Raw genomic sequence first — 16,929 nt, 5'->3', positions numbered from 1 at the left:
GTATCTCCTGAAACATTCTGTTAGACGAGCACAATTCCGCTATCAAAAACGGAAGAAAATTATCAGTAATACATTAATATCTAATTTCCATTCCCTATTTCAAATTTCCCTGTCTCATGTCTTTTATGGCTGTTTTTTTAAACCTGGATTTGATTAACGTTCACACATTGCATTTTGTTTTTAGAAGTCCTAAATCTCTTTTACTCGAGAGCCACCCTCCTCCCCCACTCCCCCGTTCAATTTTTTTGTTTCATGACATTGACTTTTCAGACCAGTTTTCTTATAACTTTTTTCTTGATACCTTACCTGGCAAGTTTCTTACAGATTGAAGATTTAAATTGTTTTAAAACTCTTTAAAATCGTTTGGTATTTTCTAGGAGATATATTGCCAGATTGTCAGACGTTGCTTCTGACATGCCATTTTTAATAGCTAACATATTTAGAATATGCTAATCTTTATTTGCAAAAATAACATAAGGCAGGGCACCTGGGTGGCTCAGTCATTAAGCGTCTGCCTTCGGCTCAGGTCATGGTCCCAGGGTCCTGCTCCCTGCTCCGTGGGGAGCCTGCTTCTCCCTCTCCCACTCCCCCTGCTTGTGTTCCCTCTCTCGCTGTGTCTCTCTCTGTCAAATAAATAAATAAAATCTTTAAAAAGAATAAGAAATGTGTACAATATAGAGAGTTCTATATAATTAATCAGCTCTACCTAGCCCTGTTCATCCTTTTAGTGAACTTACATTCTTTCCCATTACTTTGCGTGTTTTCATTTATTATAAAAATTGCAATCATCTCTGTGTGTACATTTACTTTTTATTTCACTAATTGTGCAGTATGCATGGCGTCCTATAGAATACACAGCAGGGATTGTTTTTAATAGTGGCTGGGATAAAGGTGTACCCAGCCAGCCACATTCTTTCATAGGTGTTTAAGGTGAGACACACCCAAATATAAAGTACCTGGCCCAGGATTAGAAATGTGGCTTCTGCCCACAGTGCAAATATTTTTCTTTGAGGCTCCCTGGTTAATATACGAGTGAAATCTTGGTGTCTTCTTGCCCTGTGCTTCAACAAGTGAGGGAATGAATGTGTGAGTAGTCAACTCTTAAGGGGTCTGTGTTTGAATTCGGGCTCTCTCTTTTTTGCTTTTTTGGGTGGGTCCCTACATCGTCTCTTCTGCAGATATCAGATCATCAGGTTGGCCTACCTTAGAGGTAAACATGACACTCTGCCAACACAGAGTGATTTAGAAACGTTAATAGATCTTACCAAGCCACAGTCTCTAGCATGTGTATTTTAAGCCATCATAAAACATACCTGTCATGCTAAGGAATGTGCCAGAGGGCAGGCATCAAAGACGGGCCGAGGGAGTCTGGGGAGTATGTTTTGCTGTGTTGTAGGGTTGTGCCCTGACAACCTCGGTGAGGTCTGGGGTACTGACAGGGAGTAGTTCCTAAATATTAAAGTCACTTTATTTATTAATTCAGGAATTTCTGTAAGTAGTTATTCATATTTGCCCATCTAAGTGTCCAGGGGCTCAAAGGTAATTCTGTGGATGAAGGGTGTGAAGATAGGCTGAATCTGCTTGAGTTAGGGAATCAAGGTAACAGAACGATCATAGGAGCAAGAGATGGTCTTTTAGGCTGAATGGAGAAGGGAAAGTGGAACAGAAAGGCTGTCTGGACCTTTCTGGCTTCTTTGGTAGATACAATTAATGAGCTCCCAGTGGGAGTGTTACTGGCTCAGGGTGGAACGGTAAAGCCACTTTTATTGTTGTTGTTTTATTCTTGTGTTCTCCATGGCAATCATGTTACCAGTCAACTTTGGTGGGACATCAGGGTGTCCGTACATCTCATAATTAGTAAGTTAAAGTATCTGCAATTTGGTGACAAGACACTTGCATCAGGCGTTTTGTAAAACAAAATGATGGTGGGGTGGTTCCACATCGAGGTGTCTTACCTATTTAGGGAAGAAAAGCACAGAGTTGTGATTTTAAATGCACAAAAGGATTCATGTATTTGAAACGTTTTAAAATGCAGAATGTTGCTGACTCTACAAAATGTGCATTCCTTCCATTTTTCTATCCTCCATTCTAAATGTATAAAGTAAATAAGAAGATAAAGCAAATAACAGAATAAATATTAAAAGAAAAATAAAGACACCTGTTAATGAAAAGAAGGAGGCAGTATTGCAAAGAGGGAGGGAGGAACAAGATAAGATCCTAAGTTCAGGATCAGCGAGCACTGAATTCCTTGAGCCTCACTTCTTTCTTCCCTAAAAGGGGGATCATAAAATCTACCCCATCAGGTTGTTAATGAGATCGGAATGAGATAATCTATTTAGAAGTTAAACAGTGCTCAGATTCCACTCTTGCTGCTTTCTTGAGCGGACAGGATGGTACAGTGAGAAAAGCATGTGAAGTTAACATTGAACAGACATCGGTTCGGATTCTGGCTTTGCCATTTACTCTGTGCATCCTTGGGTGCATTCTTTTCATCTCCCCGACCCTCAGTGTCCTCAGCTGTCCAGTGGATTTTATCAGATCTCCCCAATAAGGTAAGATAAGGTAAAGAGCATGGGCTCTGCCAAGACGTTTGGGAGCCGCAGAGCTTGCTGGTTCCCAAAGCTGGGTGTTCATCCGTCCCGGGGCTGTGTGCTCAACTCGTGCGGACTATCTCGAACTTCCCTCGCAGCTGATGACCTTGCTGCTTGTCCGTTTGCAGCGATCCTCCGGAGGGCTGCGCTGGGCATGGACACCTCTCTCGGCATCTGGAGGAGCACGTGCCGTAGTGTCGTCACCCAGTCACGAAGCTGCTAAGGCCGTCTCAGGGGCGTGGGCGCCAGGAAGGGAAGGCGGCGTCGGGGGGCCACATCGCCATGCCTTTCGGCCTGAAGCTCCGCCGCACGCGGCGCTACAATGTCCTGAGCAAGAACTGCTTTGTCACGCGGATCCGCCTGCTGGACAGCAATGTGATCGAGTGCACGCTGTCGGTGGAGAGCACCGGGCAGGAGTGCCTGGAGGCCGTGGCCCAGAGGCTGGAGTTGCGGGAGGTAAGAGCGGGAGTGCGCGGGTGGGCGGGGCGTCTGAGGCTGGAACTCGCCGAAGGGACCGGCCACCTGCCCTTTGGCACCTGCCCGGCTTTCCAGCCCCAGCGTCCTGTGTAGAAGGGTCCTGCTGCCCTTGGCCTGGGCTTGATCTCGCAGCCTCAGTGGATCAGGAGGCCTGCCCGGATGCGATGCCGTGACAAGCAAGGACCCCGCCCAGAGCTTGCATGGGGTGGCGGCTTTCCTTTCATTCCGCCGGTGAGGGGGGGGGGGTGTCTAAGGTCATTTTCTCTTTGAAACCATTGAGTGGGGTAGCTGGCATTCTGGCGTTCCAGCTGCAGGTCTAGGAGAAAACACGCACAGAGGGGATGGATGCAGCTGCTTTTCGTTTTTGTTTGTTTGTTTCTATATTTTCCTCTTCAAAGAGGGGGGGAAATTGGAGAAGTATTTAAAAGGAGCATGACCAGTGAGGCTTTTTGTGGGCGCTTGTAAAATGGGCGTTTTGTGCCTTTCAGGATTCTAACTGACCCTCCTTTTCTTGGCTCAGTCTGTGAGACTTCTTTGGGCTTGAAGCAAAGCCAGGGTTGACCGTGAAAGCGGTCAGGTTATCACTCTTCAGAATGAGACTCCTAGGGCAGCCCTGCTTTTTCCAGCCTTACAGACATTCAAGAGAAGAGGGTTTCGTGAGATCCACCCCTTCGCAGGTGTGTCCTGAGAGCCACGGGGCAGGCAGGCCAGTGGGTAAGATGATGTAAGAGATAGAGTGGTTACCAGCGTGGAAGGGACTGCAAGCCCCTGGGATCTGAGGACCCGGAAAAGCTCTATGGTTGTCCTAGGCCCTGTGCCCACGTCGCCTGCTATGGCAGGGTGGTAGGGTGAGCGGTGGTGCCTGCTGGAAGTGATGGTGTTTGACGTCATCTTGCACACCTTCCTCATGATCCACCTTCTCGCCACATGCACACAGGAAGGGGGGTCCAGGAAGGTCTTCCTCTCCCCTTGGCGTCCTCCACAGGCCGACTGCCGTCCTCTGGGGGGGCTGTTTCACCTGAGCACATCTGTCTCCTGCCAGTCTGCGGGTTTATGCTTTGGTTTCTGTGATCGGGGCTTCCTCTGAAGTGTATTTTCCTGTGACGGAGACTCTCCTGTCCCACAGCTACATGCAGCTTGGTAGCTGACCCAGCGGAAAAACATGGGAAGTGTTCTGATCTTGTTGGTTGATAGCTGGTTCCTTTTTGCTTATCAGTGGCCCATTTGGGTATACGTATTTAAATATATGCATGGGCATAAAGGAGAAACCTTAAGACTGGAGATAGGTCCATTAGAAGACTGGTCTAAATTTCTTGTGAAAAGTTTAGTTATAGATCGTGCCACTTTTGAGTATTCTCAGTAACTCGCATTAGGATAACGATTCTTTGCGTGCATCGGGAGGCACTATATCATGTGCTGAAGCAGTTATAAGTTCAGTCTTTCGCATCTTGGACTTGGGTTCAAGTGATAGTTCTGTCGCTTATGAGTTAGGTGTGCTTGGAAAAGTTACTGCCCTTCTCTGGGTATCAGTTTCTTCACCTATAAAAGCAGAATAATGATACTCACCTTCCGTGTCTTATGGGGGCTGTTGTAAATATTAAAAGAGATTTGGTATGGGAAATGCATAGTGCTGCATCTAATAATTTATGATTGTCCCAATTTTAGTGTCTTAAGAATTTTTGATTGAAGAAAATCTTCAGCAACCGCAGTGTGCCAGTTACTGTGTTAGGACTTGATGAATGAAGATAAATAGGGTATAATTTTGTCTTCAAGCTATGCACAGGTGAGTAGGGGAATCCAGCATTTAAGTGAAGTGAAGATCGAATGCGATCCATCCTACAGGGTAGTGCAGGGGCAGGCCCCAAAGGCGAAAGCTACCCTTAGAGTTGTGCAGTACACAGTCTGTACCACTGACCACCATGGCCCTGGGAGGGGGAGAGGATGCTCGGTGAAAGATGAACAGAGCCCTCACTCTCTGAATGGGGACTTGAAGGATGCCTAGGACTTCAGGTGGAAAAGAAAGCAAGGCCATCCGGGGCATGGGGAATTGGATTTTTGAAGATACAGGGGCTCAGAAGGGTAGGTGCCATTCTTGGGGGCTAAGAAGGCATCTGTGTGCATCACCAGGTAGAGCTAGAGTCTAAGGTGCAACGGGAGGCGGGTCTGGAGGAGACGTGTATGCTAATAATTACTCTCAACAGACCATTGTTTCTCTCAGCAAGAGGGCAGAGGTCAAACCCGGATTAGGCCACGACTGTTGTCACAAAGGATAAAGCTGTGATGTCCAGATTCTACTGTCAAGTGTGGGTTGCAGTGTGATTGATCTTCTAATGCTAAGATGGGGTTGACATTTAACGCTGGCTTTATTTTGACATGCTCTAAATGGGCGCATCCACGTTAGAGCACATCACTTTCTTTTTTTAATTGTATGCTTTTGTTCTGTGACAGATGGCATTGAAGGTAATACTATAGCTACTCTGGTGAGATCAAGCAATCTATTACTTTGTTCTTCATTTGCACATACACACCTCGAGGAGGAATGCATTGTTCCAGAAGCAGGAGGAGGAGGGGATGAACCTAGGGTCTGCTCTACTCACTTGACTTTCTTTGGATTCGGGTCATTTTCCAAATAGAGCTGATGGAGCTTGAGAGGAGAAAGTGAAAATCTGTCTAAAATATAGCAAAATGTTTAGTCTTTATTAAGGCTTGGAAACCAGATTATGGTGGCTATTTGGTTTTGCCCTTAGAAGTATTCTGGAGTCTAGATGTTTCCTAGATTTTATAATAGCTTTATATTAGGAAAGGAAAATTAATTTTGATTTAACTTTTGATCTACATTAATTATCATTTGTGTTTTGCCAGTTTATCATTTTAAAAATTGATTTTTTTAAAGTTTCTCCTTTTTTTAAAAGATTTTTATTTATTTACTTGAGAGAGAGAATGAGATAGAGAGAGAGAGCATGAGAGGGGGGAGGGTCAGAGGGAGAAGCGGACTCCCCGCCGAGCAGGGGAGCCCGATGCGGAACTCGATCCTGGGACTCCAGGACCATGACCTGAGCCGAAGGCAGTTGCTTAACCAACTGAGCCACCCAGGCGCCCCTAAAAATTGATTTCTTAAAGCACTTTAGCTTTATAGCAAAATTGAGTGGAAAACAGAGTCCTGTATACCTCCTGCTCCCCTACCCCCACACCCTCCTCCACACCAGAGTAGGACATATGTTAGAATCAGATGAACCCAAGTTAACACATCATTATCCGGATCCATAGTTTACATTAGGGTTCACTCTTGGTGTTGTGCATTCTGTGGATTTTGACAAATGTATAATGACACGGATCCATATGGCAAGACTTTCTGAGAACCATGTCTGGTTTTGAATGTACGGATATGCTGCCATTTCAAATGGCATTGAGAGGACCCAGGCCAGGCTCATAGTGTCAGCATATGCAATCAAGGCCTGAGGGAAGCTGAATATGAGAGGGTCCCTGGTCCCTGAAACCCTGGAGTTTAGAGACTAGGACAAACAAGAAACAAAGCGAAGGGGTTGTGTCTGGCTAGGGAGTTTCAACTGGATTCTGTTTCTAAAATGTGTCACAAAAATAATTAAAATAACCGCCACCTTTTAATGCACCCCGTCTTGTGCCGAGTACCCTCTCCATATCAATTCATCGAATTCTCTTAACTCCGTGAGGTGGCTTCTGTGGCTGTCTCCATGTTGCTGATGGGGACATTGCAGCACAGGGTGACCTGCTGGCCATGCCGGGGCTGGCTCAAACCAGGCGGCCTGACTCCACTGTTAGGATTCCCAGGGGTGCATGTGTAGCCGCAGAAAAGGAACTGTGGTAAAATGCTTTGGGAAACACCCTCATAAGTGCTATTTTTTTTTTTTTAAAGGTGTTGAAGTCAGTGTTTCACAATTATTTTAGCTTCATGTTAAATCCTCTTTGAACTGTTTGGAGAATAAAGCGCTGTGGTGAGATGGGGAAGCCATCTGAGGATTTCAAGGTGGAGCGTGACATGAACACCTTGCATTTTAGGAAAAGTACCAAATAGAGAATGAGGATTGGGGTGACAGGAGGGACAGAGATGCTAGCTGGATGGACTTAACGATAGTCCTGGCAAGAAGAAATAAAATGGATTCCTTAGGGGAAAAAAAACAATTTTTTAATTGGTTTAAGTTCAGAAAAAAAATTATATATGAATTTCTGGCTAGGTTCTTTTTTTTTTTTTTTTTAAGATTTTATTTATTTATTTGAGAGAGAGAGAGCACAAGCCGTGGGAGAGGCAGAGGGAGAAGCAGGCTTCCCGCCGAGCAGGGAGCCCAGTGCAGGGCTCTATCCCAGGACCCTGGGATCATGACCTGAGTGGAAGGCAGACGCTTAACCTGCTTAACCTACTGAGCCACCCAGGCGCCCCTAGGAACTCTTATTAAGGAAAAGACTTAAGATGTAGAGGCTCAGAAAATTAGAATTCTGATAATATGGTTAAAACATGTTTGGATTAATGGTGGTCACCCTTTCCTTTGCTTCAAATGAGATCTTAGGTGGAACTCCCATGTATAAAATGGAGCTGTTGTGTTTACAGAGGGGGTGCATATCTGCAACCCCGTGTCCTTGTGCCCTTCCTACCTTCCAGTACAGTTTGAAAATCACTGGCCTAGGTTACGAGAGAAATAGTGAAAACAGTGTGTCTTATGACTAATTCTTATATTCAAAAAAATAAATGCATGGAGAAGCAGCAGGGTTTATGGCTATGAATGTGAGTGTGGACCAAGCTGCCTGAGTTTTGAGTCCTGACTCCTCCCACTTATTACCCGTGTTATCTTGGATAGTTACTTAACTGCTCTGTGCCTCTGTCTCCTCATCTGTAAATGGAGATGGTAATAGTAGTAACCTCCATGAGTTGTTGGGAGGATTAAAAGAGTTAATTTTTGCAACGTTGCCACAGTATTACAGAGCTTGGCACATGGGAAGCACTCAATACGGTGGTCTCCTCTGTGAGACACCACGTGGGCTCTCTAGACTCTGCCACATCACCTCCAACGAGTGGGCTCCTACCTTTTTTTAAGTCTGCTTGTTTCATTTTTAGATGGCTCGAATTATTAGAAACCGTGATCAGACACTGAGTCAGAATCTTTCAATTTCTTGAACAGTTATTAAGGTTGTATTGTCCAATATGGTAGCCACTGGCCACATGTGGCCACTGAACACTTGAAGTGTGGCTAGTTTGAGCTGAGCTGCGCCGTTACTGTAAAATACACATCAGATTCCAAAGATCTAGTATGAAAAAAGTTAAAATATCTCTTAAAAATCATTTTTATGTTAGTTACATGTTGAAAGCATACTATTTTAAATATATTTTTAAAAAATTTATTAAAATTTCATTTCACAGTACTTTTTTAATGTAGCTGTTAGAAAATGTAAAATCAAATACGGGGCTTACATGTATATTTCTGCTAAACAGCACTCTTCTAAGAAAGGCAAGGAGGCCATGTTAATAGGAATAAGGACTATTAAGAACTTTATTGGAATATAAAGAATCCAATAAAATGTAGAAATACGCTAGAATTATTTCCTTTAGGGATACTCCTGACTCAACTTTTAACTAAAGAATAATAAATGGAGGAGGGATAAATAATTTCACAAAGGTACCTTCACGGCTAAACTCTATTCAAGACAGAGAACCATTGCTTTATCAGGAAATCTACTCTTGGGAATGGTGAATTCGATAACTCTTGGATCTCTTCTATGGCTAGACTAAAAGCCCTGGTTTTTTAAAGGAGCCTTAAAAAAAAAAATCCCTGATCATTTCATAGGGTGGGTGATGATCCTCAGATTTATCCCCTTTTGCTTTTGTGAATTTCTATTTTCGTTTTTACTAAAAGGTGATTTATCCCAAGCTATGGGCTACAGTAGAAATGTCCCACATTTTGCTGTTTTCATAATGGCTAGAATTTGTAAAGACCCCGAATCTTAACTAGCTTAAGCTAACTTACATTAAGGATATTTCTGTGGTTTGATTCTATGCTAATTTTGTGGGCATTGGTTACGTAACGTGTGATGATGAGAGTTTTCGGTTAAATGGAATACCTCATTTCCTGGCCTGTCTGATAGTAGTGGAGTTTGCTGTATTTGAGACCCTGAGCCTCACCATATCCATATATGTTTGTATTTGCCCAGGGCTAAAATCACACTGATCAAGAGTCAGCAGAAGAGTAGACTGCTGGGAGATCTCTGGTCTTTGAATTTTGTATTGCTTTTTGCCTTTGTAAAGATTATAACATGAGACCTTGTTCTCGTGCTGTCAGTTCTGTGAGGGAAACTGGCACTAGCGTCTGTTTTCTAGATAGATTGTAGGTGAAATAATTTCCCCTGTCTTAACTCGTAAGTCTTCGTCTTTCTGGATATTTGAGTGAGCCGTACAGCCTCAGAAGAGTGATTTTTCTCTCCCCCCCTCCCCCACTCCCTTGGCTATGAGGTTTGTTTCTTGGGCCTGTGTTACTCTGCAGTCACTTTTCCGATACTTTTATGAAAGATGGGCTAGGCAAATGAAGCTGGGGCAGTTGTTAATTACAGATGGGTCAGTTACAGAAATCCCAGACCTGCCCAGAGTAGAGGTGGATTGCATACAAGTTGTTCGCCAGGGTCGTCCAACTCATGTCGAGCGGTTTATTTTCCAAAGCCGTTGGAATGAAATGGCATCAAGTGCTGTTTCAGAGTCTGCTTTTTGAAGCGTTTTCCATGCCTCAGTGAAAGTTTTAATGCTTAAGTGTAATTCCCGTCTATTTTATGTGGAGGCATACCAACTCTCTGTTTCTTAATTTACAACCAAAATGCTAGCTATGACAGGCAATCTATTACAACGTAATGCAAGATACTTTAAACTCAGGCTTCTGGATGATTAACTCTTCAAAATGCTTGAGATAAGATCATGGATTTAATCCTTGGTAATTGCCAAGGCTGCATCTGTAACCCTTGCAAATAGCATCAGAGCTGCGCCATTGGTCGCAAAACTGGAAAAACAAAGTCCTCAAAGAATCTTTCCCTATTAATAATAGCTCATGTGGGGGATACCACCATCTCTCCAGGTAAATGAACAAACGACAACAACTCCAACTATTTTTAAAGGCCTTCACTAGAATCTTTTTCTTTGTACTGAAGAGGGATCTTACTTTGGTGCTAAAATATTCACACACCAATCTACCACTGAAGAAACTAGCATATTTTTGACTGGATGCATGCATTTCTGCTTCCTCCGTTAAAATGAAAAACTCCAAACCAAATAGACCAGGGAACCACTCATATGAAAATGTCACGTGAGTGTCTCTCTCTTTATACTGTTTCTTAGTAGTGCATACCTTCTTAGTCATTGATTCAGAGATGTGGTTCCTTTCCCTGGGAACTGATTCTTCTGTCTTTTTTCTTCATTGCGGTGAGCTCATTGCAGAACTCAAAGCACCAGACCTGTTTTCCAAAGAAAACCAGAGAAATTAAATGGGATTTCTAGCTCACCCAGAGGTATCATGGAGGATTAGCTAGACCTGGCTTAGGTTTGCAGCTTCAGAGAGAAATAAAAGTGCCTGGGGTCTTTACTCGGGCGATATGATGGATCCTTTTGGTCAGGAAGGGAGTGGTTTCTATTTGGAATCACCCTACCACACTCTCCTGAACCATGTGGCAGTGGTTAGCAGGGAAGCTCAGCTTTCAGGATTCAGCGGGAGTTTAAGTTGGCAAGTCAGTTATGAACCAGCCTGGTGTGGTCCCAGCTGGGCCTGATGGGATTAATGGTCCCTTGACTAATACACAGGAAGTTGATGGATGCACATATAGACACAGTGGAATAAACCTGTGCTGCATCAGAAACTTGAATAGAGCAGGCCGAGAACTTTGAGACAGGGTCTTTCTCCTCTGTTGAATACTCCAGGGTAGGGATTTAGCTAGAGGAAGAATGGCAGGGATGGTAGGGGGGTAGTTGGAGAAAGTTACTTTGGGCATAGCTTCATAAAACGGTGTGGGAATGGGGATCTTGTAAATGGATTTTCTTTTCCACGAGATAACGGAATTCAGCATCTCTAAAATTAGGTTATTCTGGCCATTTAGGGAGGAACTCTCTCAATTCTCCCTTGTACTGGACACCCCATTTCTTGAGTAGTAATGTATTTCATTGGATAAATGCATAGTAGGTCACTCAAATATTCTCTGTCCTCTGGAAAATACCATATTGTAGCAACAAAAAAATCTTATGCCATGAATTAGGTTTTTGCCGTAGAAGTGGTTTATGTCGTTATTCACAGCTCTGTACTGTTAATTTTGGCTCAGGACTATTACTTTGACTTTTCTTGTACCTCATCCACCTTTTCATTATATGCACGTGTGTATCCGTGAGCATGAATGTGTGTGCATGTGCCATGGAATATTCTTTATCAGGGTGCTTTTTGGGGAAAGATCAGATCTGATTTAATGATTCGGTGGGTGAGAATGAGAAAAGGAAATTTAAAATGCTAGCCTTTGGGGGCGCCTGAGTGGCTCAGTTGGTTAAGCGTCTGCCTTCGGCTCAGGTCATGATCCCAGGGTCCTGGGATCGAGCCCCGCATCGGGCTCCCAGCTCAGCGGAGAGCCTTCTTCTCCCTCTCCCTCTGCTTGTGTTCTCTCTCTCTCTCTCTCTCAAATAAATAAATAAAATGTTTTAAAGAAATAAAATAAAATGCTAGCCTTCAAAGCACAGAAGCAGTAAAAATTTTTTAAACTTTTTTTTTTTTGGCAAAATTGATTGTAGAATGTTTATGCAGTTGATGTGGACCCGTTCTATTTTGAATGTTACTCATTTGAGTGGATGTTGTCATTTGAATGAAGTATGGATCATAAAATTATACCCCCAAATGTCAGGACTATTTTAGTGAAAGTTAATAAATCATGGTTTGGCCTGTTAAGCAACTGCAAAGCTTGTCCTCCCTTTCTCCACTCAGGCTTATAAAAGGGCTCTTTTCCAATGAAAATAACTATTACATAGCATGTTACTGTTTATATATATTACCTCATTTATTCTATGCAAACTCACTCCTAGCCACCCAAAAGTCAGTGGCATACCCTTAAACAGCACTGTGCACCATACAGGAATTCAGTAGAATGCAGAACTACCTTGGACCCTTTTCAGACAGTTTAATAAATTAAGTACCCTGATTACCTCATTTTCACATTAGCTTAAGTCTACATCATAGATCCCCTAGGACAGCATCAGGGGTACGTTCCTGGGTCCCATAAACACCTGTAAGCCTCTAAAGAAAACTTAGGGGAGGCACTTATTTTGTGATTATTTTTTTTTCTTGCCCCTTTTAGGTTTTTATGTTATTTATAGGGCTTCCGCTTCTCCTTTTGCCTGCTTTTTCCTCGTTTATTTCCAGATAACCTCTGTTTTCTAATTCTGTGGTTCATGGACATGCCGGGAGTGCCAGCAGAAAACCTGCTTTCATTCCCCAATGGCGATGGCTACAATGGTGATGGTGTTGATGAGGGCAGTAGCAGCAACAGAAAGATCCATTATTGAAGGAGTTATTAACCTGTGCCATGCGCACGGTTTAAGACAAGATCTCATTTATGCTTCTCACAGCCTGTGGGCGATGGCTGTAAGCGTCCTCCCCATCTAGCAGATGAGAAAGCTTTGACACTCTGGAGGCTCAGCAACTTGTATGGAGTTATTAAGACAGTGAGTGCAAACGCTGGGAGATGAATGGACTTCATAGCCTGTTTTCTTTCTGTTCAGCCACATTTCATTTCCTCTACACCACCCATCACAGTGGAAGAGCTAACAGACTCCCTGAAGCTGGAAAGTGAATGATAGGGTCACAATTCACTCAGGCAATTGGTCCAAGCTGATGGAAGTAGAACCTTGGCTTTGTTGGCATTCTGTTGCTCGAGAAATGCATAGATTCCTCCTATGAACTTGCCCCTTAGAACATCATGGAGCAAAGTTGGTGAAATCCTTGTTCTCATCTGAAGGCACGTGCATTTGAAAATATCCTATAGGGTATGTGCGTCGGTAGCTTTATAAGCAAGGACATGCATGTCTGGTTTCCTAGTGAAGTCAGAGTCAAAACTTTCATTACAGATTTTGGTAGGGCTGTGGCAGGGATTGATCCGTGGTCTTGTTGAGGAGACAGCCAGCTGCAGTGGGAACATCGGCACAAGAATGCCTTTGGAAATTAGACATCGCAATGAAAACATTCTTTTGAAGGCAGATTTCCAGGTGTGCTGTAAACCGTTCTAAGCTCTAATTGAAATATAAAAGAATATTTCAAAAGCAGTGATCTATTTTTTGGTGATTGTTGTGCTAATCCTGAAATCCTAGCACGAATTAATGTAAAGACAGGATTGGAGGCATAAAAGTACCTGTTTTAATCATTTAGCACGTTGTTCAAAACTAAACTGGTTGAGGCTCCAAGTCTAAGGGTGAAAATCTCACTTTTATCTATCAAATCCCACCATAATCTGCCAAGAACAGTCACCAGGGGCTTCTGTGGCAGCTGTGAAGACATCCTTCCATTCTCAGAGCTCGATGTGCGGGAGAGATTTGCTGTAGTTCATGTATAATGACGTGGTGGAGGCCGATGTTTTTCAAAGTACTTCATTAAAACTCAAAATGAGTGAATCAATTTTCTGTGAAGCCCTGCTACTGCGTGTGGAAATAGTCTACAATGTGGAAGCCTTCAGTTTGCAGAAGGTTTTGTCTTAGGAGTTGACTAATAAGTTACTTTGCAGCAGGTGCAAGAACTGTGTTTGCCTTTGCCAGCATGTTCCGCGTGAGATCCTGAGGCATTCAGAAGGCACGGGAAGATCAGCCTTGGGAGCGTAGGAAAAAAGCCTACAGGGCCCCCACCCTGCACTCACCCCCCTTTACCAAACATAGGTGCATCAGTACCCATGTGGTCAAACAGTAACCATGGGTATGAATCCTGCATCAGGTATTCAGAGTAGATTGTGTTGCATGTGCTTTCTTTGAGCTTGTCCCAAAGTTAGAAAGTAAAAGCTGGATCCTCGTGTATGAGCTGAGGAACCAAACGTGACATAAGGTGCTGGAGTCTTGTTTCCTGTGCAGTTGTGGGGTACCCCTTATAAGCATAAACTGATGCTATTTTACCCTTTTATCTAGACGCACTACTTTGGCCTTTGGTTTCTCAGCAAGAGCCAGCAAGCACGATGGGTGGAGCTGGAGAAACCTCTGAAGAAACATCTGGACAAATTTGCTAATGAGCCTCTGCTTTTCTTCGGAGTCATGTTCTATGTGCCAAATGTGTCATGGCTTCAGCAAGAGGCCACAAGGTAGGTGCTTTTTTTCCCCTGTGTTCCGTATAAGGGTGTGTTAACTGTGGGGCTTCAGGTGAAGTCAATGAGCAGGTTGATTGAGGGGTGTGTACGTGTAGGTGTGTGTATTTGGGGAGAGGCTGGAGCAGTTGGGGATTGTTTACCAGTTGCTTTGCAGCTTTAGAATTGTGGTTTGAATCCATGGTGCTCATAATCCCGGTCGTTCCCTGTGATGCTAATAAGGTAGCAGTGATCCTGAGGCAGTTGAATATAGTGTCCAGCAGCATAGAAGTATCAGTTGGAGACTGTGGATAAAATAGATGTGCCAGAATTTAATAAAGAATTAACCACATCATACTTGTCTGGTCTGCTCTTTCCCTTAAAATGCTCCCAAGCAAAATGTAGCATCAGACTTTGGATTTGAGGATTGAGAAGGTAACTAAAGATGGGAACAGAGTTGAGGAGAATGTCTGGAGGGCGAGTTTTACTTGTCCTCTGTCATGTAAGAAGGGACAGGAAGCCATTGGTAGAGAGGAGACCTGGGATTGGTCCTGCCCTCCTGCTCATTGGCTGTTTTGCCTGGAAGAAACCACCTGCCATCTTTGAGATGGTACTTTTCACTCATCTGTAAAGTGAGGGATTTGCGTATGTTTCTCAAGTTCTGCTAAGTCTGCAGTTCCATGAATGAAACAGTTGGTGTTGTTTGGTGTTAGTACAGTTCCCTTATTGGTAAGAGTTTTCCCTTAAATTATGCAGAGGGGGCATATCTCCTCATCAAATCGTTCTTTCTGGTGATAAAGGGGATTAAATTAACCCTCAGTTTTTCACTTTGTACGTGGATGATGGCATTCAGAGTACCTGGCAAGCGATGCTAGTGACATATCAAGAAGGAAGGAGCAGTGTTGTCCTTGACTCTTGCATGTGTAGTTTCTTAGAGTTTAAACTTTTAAAACAAGGATGCACTTCAAATTTTTGTATACATTTTACGGTGATAGTTTCCATCTTTTTTTTTTTTTTTTTTAATCAAAAACTGTTGTTAACTAGGTGGTATTTCTGTCAGCAGAGGCCATGAAATAGCTCACAGCCTGATCCCAGAAAACCCGTGTTCGGTCTTCCAGGTGTCATTCATTTGAAGCCCTTGGCTGGATGTTGTGCACCATTTTCAAGTTTGTTCACTTACGCAGGTTCCTTTCTGTGCAAGAAGTTACTAACTCTTCAGAATGGGACAGTTTTCCCTGGCTTCTGAATCCTCCTTGAGTACTTTACACAGGGTCAGGAACACAGCATTAGGTTAAGTCCTTGCTGATTCGCAGCTCTCAGACTGTGAAATGCAAGGCAGTGGGTAACAAGGATGAAACATGGACTGTAAATTAATGCCTATTAGGCAAAGTTCAGTCTGTAAGAAAAAACAAAGTGTTGCTACTCTGGACATACTCTGTAAGGTCTATTGTTGAGGAAGAGCAGTGGAAGTAACTGGTGAGGGACTCAGCAGTTGTGCTTTGTGAAACTAAAACAGGTTGATTAAGCTTAGAAAAATGAAGACTTGCAAGAGTGCAGTAGCTGTCCCTGGAAATTTGAAGACTCTTGTGGGGAGGGAATTTTGTGTTAACTCTGGAGCACAAAATTTGGGCCCATAATAAGTGAAGTGCAAGGAATTGAAAAACTTTGGTTATATGACTCAACCCAGGAACACTGTTTCTAATTATTAAAACCGTAAAAATGTGGAACAAGCAGACTTCTGAAAGGGTGAGTGCCCTGGTTCATAGTGCTGTGGTACTGAGTGGATAGATGGAGACCACCATATTGGGTTGGGTGTTGGACTAGATCAGTAGTTCTCAGACTGACCAAGGCCTGCTAGAGAGCATTTACTATAAATGTGATTCTAGGGCTGTAACAGAAGTCTGAACTGGAACGTCTAGGGCTGGGGATTAGGAGACTATATTGTTTAAAATAAACAGTATTCTTCAGGTGGTTCTGATATTCATCCAGACTCAGTAACTAACAAATTAGTTAACCTCTAAAGCTCTTTACAATTTTAGATTTTCCAGGCAAGTAGACTTTCATGCCAGATTATTTGACTGTCAATATTTGCATTCACAAGCTGACACAGAAAGTGTTTAAATCTCAAAAACTGATGTAAGAATTATGGTAGGGATTGAGACTGGAGATCAGGAAGGAATTCTTTCCTTTTTCTTTAGAATTTCTTTTTTGCTCAGTTAGCATGGTTCATTTCATATGTTTTGGTAAGGAGTGAATGAAATCTTTTCCAACCAAGGATTTTGAAGTGAACTCTGTTACTGTCCTCTGATCAGAAAAACTAACAAAGAAAATAAAACTTGAAGGACGTTTTTAGACTTAAACATGGAACTAAACTGTATAGATGTAAGGCACAACCCTCGCTCTTTTTTTTTTTTTTTTTAAGATTCTATTTATCTGAGAGAGAGAATGGGAGAGAGAGAGAGAGCATGGTGGGGGAGGGTCAGAGGGAGAAGCAGACTCTCCGCCGAGTGGGGAGCCCGATGCGGGACTTGATCCTGGGACTCCAGAATCATGACCCGAGCCGAAG

The 16,929-nt window shown here is 43.2% G+C and overlaps 1 protein-coding gene across 1 annotated transcript in view; it reads left to right on the top strand.

Annotated features, from left to right (window-relative positions):
- The first annotated feature begins 2,873 nt into the window (after nt 1-2,873).
- The window catches only part of PTPN14 (protein tyrosine phosphatase non-receptor type 14), a 98,668-nt gene continuing 84,612 nt past the window's right edge, over nt 2,874-16,929 (top strand). Inside the window, 2 exon segments of the mRNA XM_088016715.1 lie at nt 2,874-3,047; nt 14,212-14,381. Coding sequence (XP_087872841.1) covers nt 2,874-3,047; nt 14,212-14,381 — 344 coding nt within the window.

Source organism: Eumetopias jubatus, unplaced genomic scaffold, assembly GCF_037043125.1.
Source record: "Eumetopias jubatus isolate StellerSeaLion01/CBP00866 unplaced genomic scaffold, mEumJub1_p1.0 scaffold_12, whole genome shotgun sequence".
Classification (NCBI taxonomy): Eukaryota; Metazoa; Chordata; class Mammalia; order Carnivora; family Otariidae; genus Eumetopias; species Eumetopias jubatus.
Note: the sequence above shows the minus strand (reverse complement) of the source record. Positions and strands in the feature narration are given on the sequence as shown.